Below are 20,719 nucleotides of genomic sequence, written 5' to 3'. Positions count from 1 at the left end.
CAACCCAGATGAGGAACTCACAGTGCAGTGTGACGCTTCAGACACAAGTTTAGGCGCAGCGCTCATGCAGATGGGTAAGCCAATAGCATTTGCAAGCAGAGCACTCACTCAAACAGAGCGTGGGTATGCACAAATAGAAAAGGAGTTCTTAGCAATGGTTTTTAGCATGGAAAGGTTTCACCAGTACACATACGGCTGAAAAGTGACGGTGCAAAGTGATCACAAGCCGTTGGAAACAATAGTGAGAAAACCTCTACTAAGTGCACCCAAAAGGCTGCAGGGAATGATGCTGCGCATACAAAAGTATGATCTAGATGTAGTATATGTGCCAGGTAGAGACATGCTGCTAGCAGACACTCTGAGCAGAGCTTATCTTCCTGAGAGTGCACCGGATGCAGAACTAGAGACTGTCAACATGGCACAACACTTACCTATCGCAGCAGACAGGCTACATGATATACGATCTGCCACAAAAGAGGATGAAACACTGCAGCTTCTCATCAAAATGATGCAGCAAGGATGGCCTGACGATAAGTCAAAAACACCAAGGGAAATCAAGCCCTACTTCTCATTCCAAGAGGAGTTAAGCCACCAAGATGGAATAGTGTTCAGGAGTGAGCGCGCTGTCATCCCTGATGCATTGAGGAAAGACATCACTTGCCGCCTACACACATCACATCTGGGTGTGGAAGGATGCCTACGGAGGGCTAGGGAGTGTGTCTATTGGCAGGGCATGAACGACCAAATAAAATCATATATAGCAAAGTGTGACATCTGCAGATCAATGGACATTAAACAACAAAAAGAAACACTAATGTCACATGATGTGCCACGCAGGCCGTGGGCAAAGGTGGGCACGGATCTGTTCATGTTTGAAAACAAAGACTACCTCATAATTGTTGATTTTTTCTCAAATTTTTGGGAAATAGATTACCTGGCAGATACCAAGTCAACCACAGTGATACGGAAGCTGAAAGCTCATTTTGCCCGCCAAGGTATCCCAGATATTGTAATCTCGGACAATGGCCCACAGTATTCGTCACAAGAATTCCAGAAGTTCAGTCGACTGTGGGGATTTCAACATAAAACCTCATCACCAGGTTACCCGCAAAGCAACGGCAAAGCTGAGTCAGCTGTTAAGACAGCAAAAAGACTCTTGCTCAAAGCCAAGGCTGCTGGACGGGATCCTTATCTCGCCCTTCTGGACCACCGCAACACACCATCACAGGGTACTGATACCACACCAGCACAGCGGCTGCTCAGTCGCCGTACCAAAACACTACTGCCAACCAAGGCAAGCCTGTTACAGCCGAAAGTTGTGCAGGTGAAACAGGATTTACAAAATAACCAACAACGGCAGAGGGCATACTACGACAGGTCGGCTAAAGACTTGGACACGCTTGCCCCAGGTGAATGTGTGAGAGTTCAGCCTCTCGCACCCCACACTGGCTGGAGAGTGGGCAAGGTGCTGAGGCCGGTCGATAGGAGATCCTATGAGGTCCAGCTGCACACGGGTGGTGTCATCAAGAGAAATCGCAGACACCTCAGGCATGCACCAGGGGCAATCTTCACTGACACTATGGACATGGAGATCAGCAGCCCCAGTCAGCCAGAGAGTGCTGAACCCGGACATTCAGAGAGTGTTCCTTCTCGCAGTGTCTTAGCAGGAAACAAAACCAAGGACACTGGTGACAGGGCCAACCCTGTTACCACCAGATCAGGCCGCTCTGTTGTGCAGCCGCAGCGATACAAAGACTTTGTGACCTCACATAGATGAATGGATCTGTAGCACTAATGGACTTTGGGGGGGGGGGGCATGAATGAAAACGAAAAAAAAGTGAATCACAAATGTTGTGCAAATGTATTAAAGGTTCTAAAAAAAAAAAAAGAAACTGAAAAGAGAAAGGATGTAACAATAGGAACTATTGTTAGGAACCATTGTTTAGTTCCTTGTTTACACAGGGGTCGTTTAGGTTGTTGCACCTGGAATAACGGACCGAGCATGATGCATAACCTTACGTGCCGAAGTTATTATTAAAGTTTATAGCCCCGTGGGGTTGAAACGAGTTGTAACGTCTCATTAGTAGAAGGTAACAACACACTTTAACACGGCTTGTACCTTTCTGTGTCTTCAAAGCTCCTTAGTTTTGCCTTAAATTCACTGAATGTCAGGCTGTCACTACTCTGAGTAATATGAACCACGAACGGTTTGAAAGAGTCCGGCAGTCCTTTCACTACCATTCCCACTTGCAACCCGTCACTTATGTTCTCGTCGGCTCCTTTCAACGACGAGAATATTGTCTCTGCACGAACAATATACTCCGTGACGGTCTCGTTGCTTTCCATGCGAAGAGCTGAGAGTTCACAATATAAACTCACCACGCGCGGTTTCCCTTTGCCCGCGTAATGTTGCCGAAGTATCTTCAATGCCGCCCTACCGTCGGCTGCTGCATCCCGCATAATTAGTGACAAGCTCTTGTTGTCTAAAACTTGCACCAGCTCCGCGTACGCTTCTCTGTTTTTCTTGACGTCTGCTTCTCTCAACTGGACAGCATTTTCGCCCGCAGCGATAACTGGCACGTTCAGTAGAGTCTCGCTGAGTCCTCTCAACTCCATGTGGGCTAGGAAGCGAGTTTCCCATAACTCGTATCCTCTCTCGTCGCCGTCGAACAAAAGTCTATTAAATCGCTGACTAGTCATGGCACTGGGCCCATAACCTGTTGCATTGTTCATATTTATGTCACGGATGTCTAGCTACATACTTGTTTGGTATGTTAATATACTTTTGTAGAGTTAGACTGCAGGAGCAAACATTAGACGTCCAGTCGTACTTGGTGGGGCAGGAAGAGAACTTTATTGCACATGCGCAGAAGTCATACACACACACATATATGGATACCCGCAAGGACCAAAATAGCTGCTTATAGCGCAGTAAATAATACAGTGGCTGACTGGCTGTATATGTGAGACTGCACATTATGTTCAACACGTACTTTATTCCTTACGCGTACAAATAGTCAAACATAGGAAGGCAATGAGCGACAAGGAAAAAACGGAAAGTCCAAGGGGGAAAAAAGCTCGCGGGTAATCCAAACGGGGACACGACAGGATACTTCCACGGGGAAACTTTGCAAGGGAAAAACATGGACCAAGGGCTTGGATGAGTTCGTAGAGAAAAGGACCGTGGGAGGAGAGTGGCCGCTACTGCGGGTGCGGGGAGGTTACAACACGAACTGACAACGGGTACGTGGGAGGCCACCAAACTTAAGCCCAGCCCTGACGAGCCGATTGGCTGCCGGCGCGGGGTGGGCGGGCCACGGCGCGGGGTGGATTCAGTACTTTACAGTGTACTAACGGTTTTCTGGTGTCAAGTGTGTCTAGCACAAGTTTTTTTGGGGTTTTTTTTAGAAAACAAACTCAAATCTTTATTAAATGTTGATGCTATACAGAAAAAAGGAACGTTTTTACAGATTTGTTAAGAAGTAAAAATCATGGTAACTATGGAGGAAAAATAGACAAAACAAAGCCACCAATTAAAGCTGATTAGACAGAAACCACAGAAGCAGTGATTAGGCCGTGCTGCCCTAGCTCGGAAGCACAGAGAGGAGGCTCTCCAAAGCCCCAGCGCAAGCCACAGCCTTCATAGCAGAGATACAGATATTGATATTGATTCTATTTCGAACATGTTAAAATAACAAAATACAATATATAGGCAGGAATGCAAGAACAAATGGAAATAATAGTGAACATATTTTGCAAACTCTCTGTAACAACACAAGTAATAACTGGTCCATGTTCGAGGAGGGCGTAGGATGAAGTAAAGAACTTTTCTGTTCCTACTCCTTTATTATACTTTATCAATCAAATCAAACCAAAACAACACTTGCAAGACAAAACAAAAGTGGAAAAAAAGAAAAGAAATGCCAATGCATAGAGATCAGAATAAACAAATTCACTACCACTGGAACTGCCGCGGCTGGGAAGCGAACCCGCATCGCCCGCACCGCAGGAGATATCGCTAACCGCTCGACTAAAGGGTCAGACTTGCACGCCAGCTGCCAGCGTGTCTTGTTATCCATGCAATATGAATGTGAAATGATTCTGCTGTGATTTGTACTTGTTAGCTGCAAGGACCTTCACGAGCTTCGTTTTGGTTCCTAATTCTATTATTTGGGAATGTGAAAGATTGATTCAAATATTCCAGATCTGGTGCTTTAGAGAGTAGAGACTTATTATTTTCTACCCTGCGGTATGCAGGTTGGTTTTTTTGTGTACTGGATTCCTTCCCCAAGAGAAGGGAGCAGCAAGTCCTGTGACCCACGGGGCGTGGACAGCACATGGAAGAGTGGCGTCTTGCTTCTCCATTGAGGACGACCAGGAGAGACAGACAGTGGTGGATCTAGGGATTTTTTCCTGGGGTGGCAAAGGGGTGGCAAGACTGTGTCCCAGAGGTGGCAGCTGCCACCCCTTGCCGATTCTAAATCGGCGACTTCGGTTTGAGATGAGTTTGGTGCGGGTCTCATTGACCTTCACCATGCATGTACATAAAATATACTTTAAAAACATATTATCTGATTTATAAATGGGGTGGCAACAGGGGTAGCAAGACTGTGTCCCAGAGGTGGCAGCTGCCACCCCTTGCCACCCTGTAGATCCGCCCCTGGAGACAGATAAGACCGTTTTGGAGATCTCTTTATTATTTTTTTTGAATTAACACTACACACACACACACACACACACACTACCCGGGTAGTTTCAGACTTTTATCTTTTCATATTTTCCCTTTTTGACCAGAGCTCTGAGTCCATACACTGAAAAGACATTACAGACAAACCAAAGGGGTTTGACCCTTATTCTTTGTTATTTTTCTTATTGACCATTCAAAGTGCACTTGTGTTGATATTACTATGTTTAATAAATGCCGGCCATGTTTCTCTTTTATAATACTGTTGTCTGAATAATATTCTTTTCCAATTCCTCCTTAGCCCAATCTATTTTAGATTATTTAGCCCAGTTGCTTTATAACCCATTTCCAGAGTCTTACATTGACAAAAATGTGTCATAGGCTTCATCTACATCTTCCACATATACTTTGCCAGTCTTGTACCATCAGATCATTTTTAAAAGAATTGTCCCTTCTGCTTTTTGTCTAATTATTTTGTGTTGTAACATCCTTATTTGCCCCTATACATCTCTGAATGACTGCAAACACTGGCAGATGGTCACTTGTGTCATTTATTACTTTTCTATCAATTACATTAGTGAATATATTATCAATTAGTGTTACACCGTGAGTTATTCTGGTCGGGCGTGTGATTGAGGAATATGGGCTCATACTGTACATTGAATTAATGAATTCTGAAGTGGTATTGTGTTTAACAAATCAATATTGAAGTCCCCACAAAAAAAATTATTATTCATCTTCTCATACATCGCCAATAACTTTTCCCTAAATGTATCAATACATGATGCTGGAGTTCTGTGTACACAGCTTAATAGCATGTTTTTTGATTTCTCTAGTTTTATTTCTACGGTAATACATTCCATGATATTGTCTACTATGTTATGTATGCACACATCGACAGTGCTGCATTTGATTTGGTGCTGTTCTATTGTGCTGGGATCGATTGGTGATGCCTGCGGGCTCTGGGTTGTTTGATCGGGTCTGCCTTTGATGCTGTGTCAGTCTGAATAAAGAATGCTACGGAGAGGTTGTGTCGAGCGACAGCGCTGTGTCCTGACGTGATTTCTAAATACAATATTGGCGACGAGGATGGCTGATATCTCTCTCCCACCACCTGCCCCCTTCCTGGCATTACCTGGCGAGCCTCCGGTACCATGGACTCGCTGGCTACATAGTTTTGAAAATTGCATCATCGCCTCAGGGCTCGACGACGTGAGCCAGGCTAGGAAGACGGCTCTGTTGCTACACTGCTTGGGAGCAGAGGGTCATCGTGTGCTCGGGTCTCTGGGGAACGTCACAAGCTTTGCCGAAGCTGTGGGACTTATGAGCACCCATTTCGCTGCTCCACAGAGTGCCCTCCTTCGGCGATTTATATTCCGTCAGCGACACCAACTGCCTGGCGAGTCTGTGCGGCAGTACGTAGCTAATTTGCGAGGGCTAGCTAGCTCATGCAAGTTTGGCGCGCTTCAGGACGAGATGGTTCGCGACCAGCTAATCGAACACACCAACAACGCAAAGGTGCGTGAGACTCTCCTGCTGGAAAAGACGATCTGCTGCTGTCCAGAGCAATTACCATCGCACTACAGGTTGAGGGAGCAGCTGAGTGTGCTGCTATGCTAAATACACAGCAAGTGGCCACCTCCAGTCAAGCTGCCAACGACTCCTCCCTCTACTCACGGCTGCCCCTCGGGACGCAACCCAACCAGAGCGAGGCGGGCGCCGACTCCACTGGGGACGTCTTGCAACTGCAACGACGGCGTTCTCGGCCCCGCCCTCAACAGTCCTGTGGTAACTGTGGGTCTCGGTCTCATGTTTCAAGGGCTCAGAACTGCCCTGCCCGTGGCCAGACATGCCGTAGCTGCAGTAAGCACAATCACTTTGCCAACGTCTGTCGATCTTCCCCGGCTGGGTCAGAGGGCCACACCTCCCAGTCTTCAACCGCCGTCATTCACAAGGTGAGCTCTGGGCCAGTGTCATTCAAATCATGCACAGTCAACATTAATGATGTGTGCATCCCCCTGCTGTTGGACACCGGTGCAAGTGTGTCTCTCCTGAATGTTGATACCTACAGTCAATTTTTCGGTTCACTGCCACTGTCCGCACCCTCAGCTGTCCTCTGTGGGTATGGTGACTCCAAAATCGATCTGGTTGGCTCTCTCCAACTGACTGTCCGCTATGGAACCAAGCTGGTGCCCAATGCAGTTTTTCATGTGGCACGCCGTGGGGCCAACCTGATGGGCCTGGACCTGGTCTCCGCTCTGGGGTTCTCCCTCTTAGACACAAGGGGGGCAGCAATCCTGACTGTCGCCACACCTTGGCAGCAGAAGTGGCCATCGCTGTTTATGGGGCTGGGCTGCCTCTCCGCCTTCACCCATCAACCTCTCCTCAACCCTGCTGTGAAATCTGTCATCCAACCACTGCGCCGCATCCCGTTGGCTCTCCGTGATGGGGTCTCCGCCGAGCTGCAACAACTGCTGGAAGCTGGCATCATTGAACCGGTGGACGCGTCACCTTGGGTCTCAAACCTCGTGGTGGCTAAGAAGAAGTCGGGGGGCCTGCGTGTCTGCATCGATCTACGTGCAGTAAATAAGGCAGTGGTCCCTGATAAGTATCCACTGCCCACCTCAGAAGAACTCACTGCTCAGTTCTATGGCTCTGAGGTGTTCTCCAAGCTCGACCTCAGACAGGGGTACTTACAGGTGCCCCTCCACCCCAGCAGCCGAAACCTCACAGCCTTTGTGACACATGCAGGAGTGTTTCGCTACACCAGGATGCCTTTCGGTCTCAGCTCCGCCCCTAGCTGCTTCCAGAAAATCACGGTCTCCGTGCTGGCTGGCATACTGGGCGTGGCCATTTATCTGGACGATATAGTGGTACACGGGCCCACCAGTGAAATCCACGACAAGCGCCTTAACATGGTCTTCGCAGCCCTGTCCAAGCACAAGCTAACTCTCAATGCTGAGAAATGTGTCCTCTCTGTGCCAGCCATCGACTTCGTGGGGTTCCGGTTGTCAGCGAGCGGTGTAACTCCACTACAATCCAACGTGGACACCATTCAGGCCATCCCTGAGCCCAGATCGGCCGCCCAGGTCGCCTCCTTCCTGGGTATGACAAGTTACTACCTGAGGTTTCTTCCCCAGTACTCTGCGACCACAGCCCCCCTGCGCCAGCTGCTGGGTAAGGACGAGCCATGGGTGTGGTCAAAGGCATGCAGTGACGCTGTGCGTGATCTCAAGACTCAACTGACTTCACCACCAGTGTTGGCTCACTTCGACATCTCCAGCTCCACCTTTGTGACCTGTGACGCATCAGCCACAGCGATAGGGGCCGTGCTGTCTCAAACCCAGAACGGTGTGGAGAAGCCTATTGCCTTCGCCTCCCGTGCCCTCAACCTGACCGAGCAGCGGTACTCCGTGGGTGAGCGTGAGGCGTTAGCCTGTATCTGGGCTTGTGAAAGGTGGCACCTCTACCTCTATGGCCGCTCCTTCACCCTCAGGACAGATCACCAGGCCCTGACAGCGCTGCTGTCCACATCTGGGACAGGCCACAAACCCCTGAGGCTGCACCGCTGGTCTGACCGCCTCCGCCAGTACAACTTCAGCCTGCAGTTCACCCCAGGCAGAGACAATGTTGTCGCCGACCTGCTCTCTCGCTCTGTCTCCACCCCAGCTCCACAGACGGACACTGACTGTGTGGAAAAGGACATTGTCCAAATGCTACACACACCCCTCCAGGCCACTGTCTCTCTGCAGGAGCTGAGGGCAGCCTCCGAACAGGACCCTGTCCTCTCCCAGCTCCGCACCTACATCCAGAACGGCTGGCCTCACAAGGTCCCAGAAGAGCTGGCTGCGTTCGCCCCAGTCAGACAGGGGCTCTCCTGCTGGAACGACACCTGCGTGGCACGTGGGTTTTGCACAGTGGTCCCAGCTGCTCTCCGTGCACGTGTTTTGAATACGGCGCATGAAGGCCACCTGGGCATTGTGAAACTGAAACAGCGCTGCCGAGACCTGGTGTGGTGGCCGGGGATAGACAGAGATATTGAGGCTCTGGTGAAGGACTGTTCTGCCTGCCTTGTGAGTGGCAAGACTGGCCACCAGGCTCCCCCACCCCTGCAACCTCTCGCCTGGCCCTCTCAGCCCTGGGAACACCTGCATTTGGACATTTGTGGTGAGATCCATGGAGTTCCCCACCACCAACGCTTCATGGTGGTCGCCTACGATCTACACTCAAAATGGCCTGAACTCACCACTTCCGGCACTGTGACCTCACAGATCATCATCGACTTCCTGGACTCTCTTTTCTCTCGCTGGGGCCTCCCAAAGGCCATCACCACTGACAACGGCCCTCAGCTGGTCTCTGCTGAGTTCGCTGCTTATCTCGAAAGCAAGGGCATCCGTCATATACGCACTGCGTACTACCACCCCCAGGCCAATGGCAGCGTTGAACGTTTTCACCAGTCACTGAAGAACGGCCTCAGAGCACACATGGCCCAAGGGTGCTCTTTCACGCAGGCCATCCGTCACACTCTGCTGCACTATCGGGCCACACAGCACTCGACCACAGGCGTCTACCCAGCCTCTCTCATGCTAGGACGGGAACTATGCATGCCCCTTGACAGGCTCCGCCCCTCCACACCTCAGGCACCTCCCTCTGGGGTCAGAGCCTCAGTCACTCATCAGCAGACGCGGATGAAGCAACGGTTTGACCAGTCAAAACGAACCAGGGTGCCAGACATCAATGTGTCAGACTGGGTCAGGGTCCGCAGGCCCCACAGGGACAATAAAATGGCTTCATACTGGTCCTCTCCTCTCCAAGTCACCCGTCAGCTGGGCCCAGCCACTTACCTCCTCAGCGATGGCACTCGGTGGCACTCCAGTCGTCTACGGAAGGTGTCAGCTCCGCCACACACAGCTGGTGACACAACCATAGCCATTCCCTCAGCATGGCGAGACGCCCCGGGGCTTCATGCAGCTCCTACACGGGCCCCAGACATTTCTGGGCCTCAGCTTCCCCTGCCATCTCCCTCCCCACCTCGGCCTGCCCAGCCTCAGGCCGCCCCGCGACCTGTTCGCACACGTTTACGCCCTGGCCACCTAGAGGACTTTGTGTCAACCTTTCATGTTTGAAATCCTGCCGGGGGAGGGGGGGGGAAATGTTATGTCTGCACACATCGACAGTGCTGCATTTGATTTGGTGCTGTTCTATTGTGCTGGGATCGATTGGTGATGCCTGCGGGCTCTGGGTTGTTTGATCGGGTCTGCCTTTGATGCTGTGTCAGTCTGAATAAAGAATGCTACGGAGAGGTTGTGTCGAGCGACAGCGCTGTGTCCTGACGTGATTTCTAAATACAATATACTACTCGTGACATACTACTGATAGATTTACTATTATAGTTTTTGTCAATGTATAAAGCAACTGTTATGGCTGAACTAAGGCCAAAAGATCAAAAAAGTGCTGCAAGAGCTGTACCATAAGAAAGCCACCAAAGAAAACGGTTCAGTCACTGGTACCATTTTATTACAACTTGGCCAGTGCATAAAAAAGAAAAAAGAACGAAATAGCAAACTCATGGATAACTAAGGCAGGATGGTGAAGAGGGCAAATTGTGATTAAAGATGAATACACTAAACAAACAGACAAAGGAAAACGTTACTCACTGCCCTGTCTGGCAAAGCCTACAGGAAGAAGAACCGGGGGTGCAACGCAGGCAGACTGGAAGGGAGGCTTGGCAACCATAGAAACCGCAAACACTACTGGCGTCACCCCTTTCCTTTTTCCAAAAGAAAGCCCCCCCCCCCTACACACAGTACAACAATAACACCACAGAACACCAGGCAAGATCACAGCTCAGGCTATATAACTAGACCTGTAAGGTAAGGCAAAACAGGACGGATTGCTTTGACTTGGGGAGTTCAGACACAGCCCCGGTGCACTGAAAGTCGTAATGTAAACAAATAGCTTGCCATATGCTGTCAATAGATGTGGAGTGCCTGACTATGCTGTGACGAGAGATTACAGGACAATAATTGGCTATCTGTCCCAACATTAGCTCTAACATGGCTACCTTCTGTTCTTTATTGCGACGTCGGGGCGCGGGAATATCTTCACCGTCATCTGTGAATCCCCGGACAGGGGACGTTTTAGACTTCTTCTCCCACTCCCCGCCATCGTGCAGGAAGGGGGCAAACCCGGCGTCGGGCGACAGTATATAAAGCAGGTTCTGACGCCAGTTCTCAAAAGAGTTCACCGTCTCGGTCTTTGTTAAACGCCACTGCTTCGGTGCTCCGCGTGTCGCCATGCCGCCCACTTAGCTAGCACAACTGCGTCTGAGCTAGCCCAGCTGCGTCTGGTGGTAGACGTAACTACCCTGTGATTCCCCTGGAAGGGCTACCGCGATTAGTTCGGTAAATATCAGTCCTCGGGACGTAAGTCTGGTAAGCACTGCCACCATGTCCGTAATGAGAGACGACATCAATGAATCACACAACGCAGATGGAAACGTGCGGCAGCAGCCGTTTAGTTAAAACCGGAACAAGAACCGAGACTGCAACGCAGGCAGACCGGAAGGGAGGCTTGGTAACCATAGCAACCACAAACACTACTGGCGCAGACACAAAAGTACAACAGACATCCCTTATAGCCCTTATCGAGGGAATATGCGGTTGGTTCCACCAACCTACCAAGGTCCTACGGAAGCAGAGTTAGCCCTTTTACGACGCTGCTCACTGAGAGAGACTATTGGGATTTCACACTGCCCCCGTCATGCCCTCAGTGTGCCTAACATGGGCAACACCAGCCCCCTTCGGGGCTTCAACACTAGTCCTGTTCATAACACATCACTATCGCCTGCACATAGCACCCTGTCTGGTCCTGATCGAGAGATGGAGAAACTGGCCAAGGCCCACAGTAAACTCCTGGAGCGTGACTGTGCTCAGGCACCCACCATTCCTTCAGAAATCCGGGAACAGCGCCGTTATCTTTCCAAGGATTGAAAGTGCCGTGTCAACCTTTGTCACATTTCTGATAGGGGGCGTTTCCTGTCTGACATATTCACCTCTTTTGTGGACCTCCAGTACCGTTGGTTCCTCTTTGTTTTCATGATGTGCTACACTACTACCTGGTTCTTGTTTGCAGGTCTGTACTTCTTGAATACCTACCTCCGAGGTGACCTGGGACCGGAGCAGTCCCCCAACAGCAGTCATCACCTCCACTTACACCAGAGGCCCTGCTACTCAAATGTAGATGGCTTCATCTCTTCTCTGTGGAGACACAGCGCACTATTGGCTATGGCTCATGCACTGTGTCTCCTATCTGTCATGAGGGCATCCTGCTGGTGATGATGCAGTGCATTGTAGGCTCCATGATTGATGCCCTCATGGTGGGTTGCATGTTTGTGAAAATATCTCGGCCCAAAAAGCGGGCTGAGACCCTGCTCTTCAGCCGCACCTGTGTCATTGCCAACCGGGATGACCAGTTCTGTTTGATGTTCCGTCTGGGGGACCTGAGAGAAAGCCACATGGTGAATGCTAAGGTCCACGCCAAGTTAATCAAATCTCGCCAAACAGCGGAGGGAGAGTTTCTCCCTCTCGAGCAGTCAGAGATTGACTTGGGCTATGAGAGTGGCTCAGACCACCTGTTCCTGGTGGAGCCTCAGGTAATTCAGCATATAATTAACTCCAGCAGTCCATTCTGGGATCTTGGTCCAGAGCAGCTTAGACGTCAACAGTTCGAAATCATCGTCATTCTTGAAGGAATTGTTGAGGCCACGGGTGAGTTATCCTGATCAGATGTTTCAAACTTACTCAAATACAGATCTGCAGACTTAAGACTTGAGACTTGAGACTTGGACTTGAGTATGAATTGACTTGCCACTCAACTTGGACTTGTTTGCTTTGACACTTAGACTTGACTGCTTTAACATTAGAACAACTGAGAACGACTTGACTTGACTTGAGACTTGTAAGCAAAAGCCCCAGACTTGAAAGCAATACCTTGATAGAAAGTGGAGAGTGTGTCTCAGTTCAGAAAATCAATTGCTGTTTTCATTTTTGTAAAATAATAGATTATTAGGGGGTGGCGCAGTGGTTAGTGCGGTCGCCTTGCAGCAAGAAGGTCCTGGTTTGAGCCCCGGGATAGTCCAAGCTTGGGGGTCCTCTCGGGTCATCCTCTGTGTGGTGTTTGCATGTTTCTCCCTGTGTCTGCATGGGTTTCCTCCCGGTGCTCTGGTTTCCTCTCACAGTCCAAAGGCATGTAGGTCAGGTGAACTGGCCGTACTAAACTGTCCCTAGGCGTGAATGTGTGTGTTTGTGTTTCAGCCCTATGATGGCCTGGCGGCCTATCCAGGGTGACTCCCCGCCTGCCACCCTATGGCTTCTGGGATGGGCTCCAGCATCCCCGCAACCCTGAGAGCAGGATAAGCGGTTTGGATAATGGATGGATGGATAGGTTATTAGGGGGAACTGGGGGGAATGGTATGATCCTCCCACGCACTGCATCCCCCTGGTGAAACTCCTCACTGTCAGGTGAAGGGGAGGTGGCTGGCAACTCTGCATGTGTCGGAGGAGGCATGTGGTGGTCTGCGGCCCTCCCCGGCTCGACTGAGGGGGTGGAGTGGTGACCGGGATGGCTTGGACGAGTGGTGTAGTTGGCTGGATACAATTGGGGAGAAAAATGGAGGAAAAGAACCCCCCCCCAAAAAAAGATATAGATTATTACTGATGTATTTTTGTTTGTGTATTGTACCTGAAAGTGCGCTATAATCAAAGCATAATTGGTAGCCGTAGAAGGCACTTGTGAATAATGTCCTTAATTATCTAAAACAGTGCACATTAGACTATGCATGTTTCTAGTACATCATAGCCCACCATACCAGGCCTTGCAGCCTTATTTTGCTTATTCCAGGTCCTGCCTGCTTTAACTAGTCTTGTATTGGGCCTGTTGGCTGAATGCATATTATGTATTGATATTTCTTATTGACTAATATTAATCCATATTCAGTCTCTGAATATCGAATGTGCTATTGCCACCTTATCAGACTTAAACATTGATGGTGAATACACTAAGTTTTTCAAAGTAAATGCACAGTGCAGGAAATAGTTACCGCTGAACAGAGCAATGGTGTCAGTTTACCTGAAAAGAGGAAATTGTTATTGGTTTCCCAAGAAGATGCCAGTCGTCTCTTCGTAATATCATCCACTAACCTCTACACAAACATTAGACGCACAGTAGCTTGGCTCCATGTGGGAGCAAGTAAAACAGTAAACTGCGCTTATTGTAGTCCTTTGCCTCTGTGGCCCCCTCGCATCACATTATAATTCTGCCAAAGGCTATTCTATCTAAAAATCTGTTATTGGTTGAGGTTTCTACAGAGAGCGAGCCCTGGGCGTAATGCCCCTCCATTATGGATGATTATGTTGATCTTATAGATGCTGGAGACTTGACTCAAGACACAAAGTCAGCCCTGCTCAAACATATTGAGACATGGTTTTGAAGCTATACTGGGGTGTAGATGTGCAGCTGAGATGTGTATATTTTTTGATAATAAAGCAAAAAATATTCACTGTACTCAGTATATATAACCACTGAAAAGTTCGTTTTTTGGGGGTGTGTGTGTGTGCAATCTGTACTACCTTTGTATGCTTAAGACTGACAGGAAAAAGATATGCAATGGCATAGACTGGAGTAGAACCCCTGTGGTCGCAGATACCTTCCAAACCACCAGAATTCAGTGGGGGACTCATTTGTGGGAACTATATGGGGGACCATTTTATATGGCCATTAACCTCTCAACGCTGATTGCATTAAATGACTAAATGGATAATGATAATCTCAAAGAGGATAGTATCTTCTTCAATGGACGGAGAGTGAAATATACTGCCCCCGGCTGGTAGTAACGATCTCTATGTATTCTGGTTTATTTAAAGACTACACATCCGTCTGAGAAGGTCAGAGCATGGTTTTTGTGGATAGAGCCATCTTGTGGCAGAGAATAAACGAACATCTCATCTCTCATCTCATCTTCAGCTGCTTCTCCGGGGTAGTCCATGGGCCAGAGCCCAAAATTTCCTATTTCGGTACACTCAAGGTGGCAAAACTTACTTATAATTTTTGAAAGGATCCATGTCTGTAGATGATATTTTGGTATGATAACCATTCCTGAGTGGCAGCTGTATCACAGTTATCAGCTCATGAAGTTAACCACCCCCTAAAGTAAATTGCATTTTAGACGCTGGTGCATATCCTGGTTTAGCCTCATGGTCAGGACATTTTTCAATGTTCTATAATATTGTCTTTGGTATCATTTTAAAGGGGACCTTCTTAGCTTTCATTCAAGCCCTGTTGTGGATATTTCTCACAAATATAGAGGTCACTTGAGCTCTTCAACCCGTCAATAACACACATCTTTCTGCAATGTTCGCCTAAACTATATACTTTCTTTTAGCCCTGTGGCATCTAGGAATATCAGGGACACAAAACACAAAAACTGGAATACTCACAGGACTGTAAAGATTCAGGAAATGTATAATATACCCATACTATTTCATTGTGTGAGGTTATTGTGAACCTTAAATTAGAAGGGCATTATTACTAAGAAACTAACTAGACCAAAGCCAGTTAGTCCATGGGTCAGACCAGATATCGATATCACCCAAGGTGACACAACTTCACTGGTGCCATTTTATTTGGTACACTAACAGAAGTAAAATAATACATGATAACCTTTCCAAATGAGCAGCTATTTCATTTTTCTTTCAGGAAACCTGTTTCTGTGCCTCTCACGATTGTGTATTTGCCCAGATTTTTACAACTATAGCATTTCAACACCCCTGGTACTGATTAGCCTAGCTTAAACTCTGGGACAGTTCTTAGTTGGCCAACAACGTAGGATAACCAGTACTGTGTACTTCCATTCATTGTGCTAAGCTAGGCTAACGTGCAGCCAGATAGCTTTCTACTAAACACATATAGAGGAAACTGGTATCTATCTTCTTGTCTCACTCTGGAGAAGATTGTAAGCTAATTTCCCATAATGTTAGCATGTTCTTTTAATGTATATGTTAATATGATTAGTTAAAGTGGCTACGAGGAACTTTCATCTTGTGTTGATTTTAGCGGCCTCATGTGGACAAAATACAGCTGTTGCATAGCAACTAGGTAATGTATCTATTTGTGGCTATGTAAGATAAATAATGGTAATATGACGCTGGTGAAGCAAAGTAAACTTTGTTTTAGTAGTGTTCATACACCTAAGTTACATGTATTTGTTTGTATGTGGCAGGTGAAAACTGACTGAATATGGCCACTGGTGAACAAGCAAGTTTTTACCCAATACCAAAGCGCCCACGGGTGGAGTGCATTATCCACTGTTCTGATGATACAGATAAGCTGGTTTCACTACAAAGTGTCGACTCATGGAGAACTCTGCTCAGGGCAGCTCAGATACGAAATCATGCACCAGTTTTGAAACTGGCAAAAGACATTCCTGAGGGACAGATTCCAGCAATCTACTACCACAGAAAGTGTCGCAGTATCTTCACTATGAAGCAAATTCTTGATGGCCTCCTTGCAAAAAAAAAGAAAAGTTGTGTCTCTGCTGAAGAGAAACAATCTAAGAGAGTAGCTCGACATGCTCCAAGTACATCTAGGACTTATGATACAGAGTGCATATTTTGTCAGAAAAACAGCAAATATTCCAAGAGACAGAATACGAGAGAAGTACTGGTGCAGTGTCGAGAACTGCGAGCTGATGCAAAAATCAGGAGTGCAGCCACAAAGAAAAGGGACAGCAGAATCCTTGCCATTGTGAGTAGAGACCTTGTAGCAGCTGAAGGGCACTACCACAGGTCATGCTATAGACTTTACACCAAAGAAGAGGTTTCCAAAGGAGAGGTTGCCAGCAATGAAGATGATGATGCTGCAGCCCAGTATGAAGCTGCTGTGAATAAGGCATACAATGAGCTGTTCCTCTTCATCAGGATGGAGCTTTTTGGCAATCCTCAAGTGATGACAATGACTGATCTCTCTTCTAGACTGGTAGCTTCAATGAACTCCCAAGGCATTGCCCAAGTCAAGGAATCAACCAAGAAGCACATAAGGCGAAACCTGGAGAGTGAGTTTGCTGGAGCCTTGCAGATATTCCCTGATGAGAAAGGAAAATTCCTCCTCTATCCCGATAACTTGTCCATGAGGGAACTTGCCAAAGAAAATCAGTCTCTCAAAAGGGAGCTGCAGACCCTGAAAAGTGTCAGTGCACAAGATGTTATAGCCAAAGCAGCCATCAAATTGAGAGCAGACATTAAAAGTCAAGATGTTCCTCAAACCTGGCCGCCTGAAGTCAAACCAGAAGCAGAATGTCCTACCATTCCAGAGTCGCTCATTATCTTCCTGTACTCTCTACGCACAGGCTCAAATGATCCTGATCATGCATCCCAGAGAGTGCAGTGCCTTCTGCAGTCATTTGGCCATGACATAGTATATGCAGTGACATGTGGAAATACCAAGCCTTCCAAGCACATTGTTCTGCCATTCAGTGTCAAATCGTTGACAGGAAATGTAGAGTTGATAAACATCCTCAACCGACTTGGTCACAGTGTGTCCTATTCACAGATGGAAGAGATCAACACTGCCCTGTGTCTCCAGAAACTCTCATCATCAGGGAGTGGCATTGGCCTTCCAGCTAACATCCATCCTGGCATATTCACAACTTTAGCCTGGGACAATATCGACCGTCTTGAAGAAACTGTCAGTGGTGAGGGAACATCTCACAGAGTCAATGGGATTGCTGTGCAAGCAAAGCCAGTCAACCCACTTCCTGTCCAACCCATGCCCACTGTTCCCAAAACAAAGAAGAGAAGCATTGATGGATCCCCACCAATGTTACCAACTTACAATGCTGGACAACGGGTAGGGCCACCACAAAGCAAAAAGTCAGATGCCGATACTGCAGCCAATACTAAGCTTGCCAGAGAGAAAAACCTTCTTTGGGTCCTAGCACGCATGTCACAACAAGAAGAACAGACAGTCAGCAGCTGGACAGGCTTCAACATCCTGACTCGAGGAGAGATGACGGTCATCCCCGACAATATAGGCTATCTGCCTACCATCAATGCTCCAGCGACACAAATGTCTACTGTCAACGAGGTGCTTAACCAGTCACTGAGCATCATGCAGTGCTTAGGCCTGAGGAAGATTGTCTGTGTCTTTGACCAAGCCCTGTATGCGAAGGCTGTCGAGATCACATGGAAACACCATGACAAGTTCCATGATATCATCGTTAGGCTTGGGGTATTCCACACCATCTGCACACTGCTGGCAATAATAGGAAAGCGTTTCCAAGATGCTGGACTCAAAGACCTCTGCATTGAGTCTGGCATAATTGCAGAAGGCTCAATTGCTGGTGTTATGGATGGCCGCAAGTACAACAGGGCAGTGCGACTACACAAGCTCCTGTATGAGGCTCTCATGCGACTGACCTTGAATGGTTTCCTGTCCTGGTTGGAAGAAACTCACAGGAATGACATGGTTCACCTGAATGAGACACTGAAGACCATTGACAGCCTTGGGAAAGAAGTCTCACAACATGCTTTGAAGGAGGTCCTCGAGAACAGCTCTTGTACACGCATCATGGATCTATTTGAAGTCTACCGTGAGTTCCTTAGAGGTGGAAACGGCAGCCTCTCGAACTTCTGGATGTCCTATTTGGACATGGTTGAAATCTTGTTGGGGCTCATCCGAGCATCCAGAGAGGGAGACTGGATGCTACACTTGGCTAGCATTCGAGCAATGATCCCATGGTGCTTTGCTTATGACAGGATGAATTATGCACGCTACCTCCCCTACTACTACGCCCAGATGTCTGAGCTGCCCATCACACACCCAGATGTGTACACAGAATTCATGGAAGGAGGCTTCTCAGTCCAACTGGGCTCCACCAATCCCTTTGGCCGAATCCCTGTTGACCAAGCTATAGAAGAAACGGTGAACAAAGACACCCAAACAGCTGGAGGGACAAAGGGATTCAGCTTGAAGCCAGGAGCTGTGACCAAATATTATCTCACAGCTGAGTATTGAAGCATGTACCTCAGACAGCTGAGAGACCTGACAGGTCAAGGCAGGTGCAAATGGTCTCATCCAGATCTACAGAGTCCAAGGATCAAGAGAGATGAAGCAGATGTCCAGTCTCTCATGGACCTTATGGAGAATAACTGGCTCAATCCTATGTCCCCTGATGAGATTGATTTGGTTAGCCTCTCCACTGGCAACATGGCTCCACCTGATGTGACCATAGATCTCTTGAGAGCTCTTGAGAAAGGAGAAGAGGCCTACCAAGCATTCCAGCAAACAAGGTTAGATGCAGACCCACCACCTGTGAAATTCCATGACAAGATGACCAAGCAAAGTCTGAAAACATTCTCCAATGTCAGCACAAAACAAGCTCATGGAAAGAAAGCACAGGGTGTGGTTCTGAAGGCAGATAGAAACCTTTTCAGTCACATGATCCTGGTGGCTGAAAGCAGGAAGGTGAATCTGAAGGATGTCCTTGCCTACCCATTGGGCCCACTACCATGGGCACTGGCAAATGCTGATGGGTCCTTACGAAAAACAAACAAGGCTGCACTTGCCAGAGAGCTTGAAAAGAATGTATCTCCTGCAGAAGACATCCCAATCCCGTCTACTTCCATCATTGATGGGATGAGCCTGGTCCAAAAAATGAATGGCAACGACAAAACCTTTGCACAGGTGACAGAGTCAGCCTTGACCCAGGTCCTCCATGAGGGAGCACAGAGTGGGAGGATTGATGTTGTTTTTGATGTCTATCACCAGACTTCAATCAAAGATGCTGAACGACTGAACCGGGGTGGAGACATCACTCTCCAGTACAAGAATCTTGCAGGGGGACACCACGTCCAGCAGTGGAGAAAATTTCTGTGCAGTTCCTCCAACAAGACCAGTCTCATCAAGTTTCTGGTGGAAGAGTGGAAACTCCCACGATACAGAGCTATGCTGCATGGCAAGGTGTTGTACATGACCTGTGAGGAAACCTGCTACAAGTTGACAGAAGATGGGTGTGAGGAAGCAGCAGAACTGCACTCCACACATGAAGAAGCTGACACCCGTCTGCTCCTGCATGCATTGCATGCAGCAAATGCGGGCTCAAAGTCAGTTATCATCACAGCTGAGGACACTGATGTCATGGTGCTTTGTCTTGGCTTCCAGAAGGACATCACCTGTCCCATCTACCAGAAGTGTGGGACTCAGAACCGCACACGGTTTGTCGACATCACCAAACTGGCAAGTTCACTTGGAGACAGCATCTGTGACAGCCTAATTGGCTTACATGCCTTCACAGGCTGCGACACTGTCAGTGCATTCGCTTGTCGAGGGAAGCTGAATGCCCTGAAGATAGTGAGAAAGCACACTTCCTGCCAAGAGACTTTTAGTCAACTGGGACAGACATGGAATGTGAGTGATGAGCTGTTCCAGAAAATTGAGCAGTTCACCTGTCGGATGTATGTTGCTAATAGCAGCACTGCTGAGGTGAACAAACTGCGTTACCAGCTCTTCTGCACCAAAAGGGGAGAGGTTGAGTCCAGCCAGCTGCCACCATGTAGAGACTGTCTCTTTATGCATGTTCAACGAGCCAACTATCAGGCAGCAATATGGAAGTGCTGTCTGCAGGCTAACCCTGTGGTGCCAAGCCCTACTGAGTATGGATGGACAGACGATGAAGGCAAGCTTGCCATTTACTGGATGCGCTCCCCACCTGCACCAGATGTGGTCTTGGAAATGCTAACATGCAAGCGTGTGCATTCATGCAAAATGCCAAGCTGCATGTGCCTGTCAAATGGACTTCCATGCACAGGTTACAGGTTACAGACCTGCAGTAACCAAAAACAGCAGGATGGTCCAGAACTGGACTTTGAACTTGGGGAGTCAGATGATGAGAGAAACGAGCAGTTTGATGAATGACAGTGTGATGATTCTGATGGTATTACTGTGGTAGTAGTCTATTGATGCACAGGATGTTGATTCTGG

General features: G+C 48.1%; 1 protein-coding gene across 1 annotated transcript in view; it reads left to right on the top strand.

Moving 5' to 3' along the window:
• The window catches only part of kcnj20 (potassium inwardly rectifying channel subfamily J member 20), a 34,904-nt gene extending 22,437 nt beyond the window's left edge, over positions 1–12,467 (top strand). The window contains 2 exon segments of the mRNA XM_056286176.1: positions 11,240–11,932; positions 11,935–12,467. Of these exon segments, the coding sequence (XP_056142151.1) occupies positions 11,240–11,932; positions 11,935–12,467 (1,226 nt within the window).
• The last annotated feature ends 8,252 nt before the right edge of the window (positions 12,468–20,719 follow it).

Source organism: Lampris incognitus, chromosome 9, assembly GCF_029633865.1.
Source record: "Lampris incognitus isolate fLamInc1 chromosome 9, fLamInc1.hap2, whole genome shotgun sequence".
NCBI classification, from domain to species: Eukaryota; Metazoa; Chordata; class Actinopteri; order Lampriformes; family Lampridae; genus Lampris; species Lampris incognitus.
The sequence above is the reverse complement of the archived record's forward strand: the minus strand, read 5'-3'. Positions and strand labels throughout refer to the sequence as shown.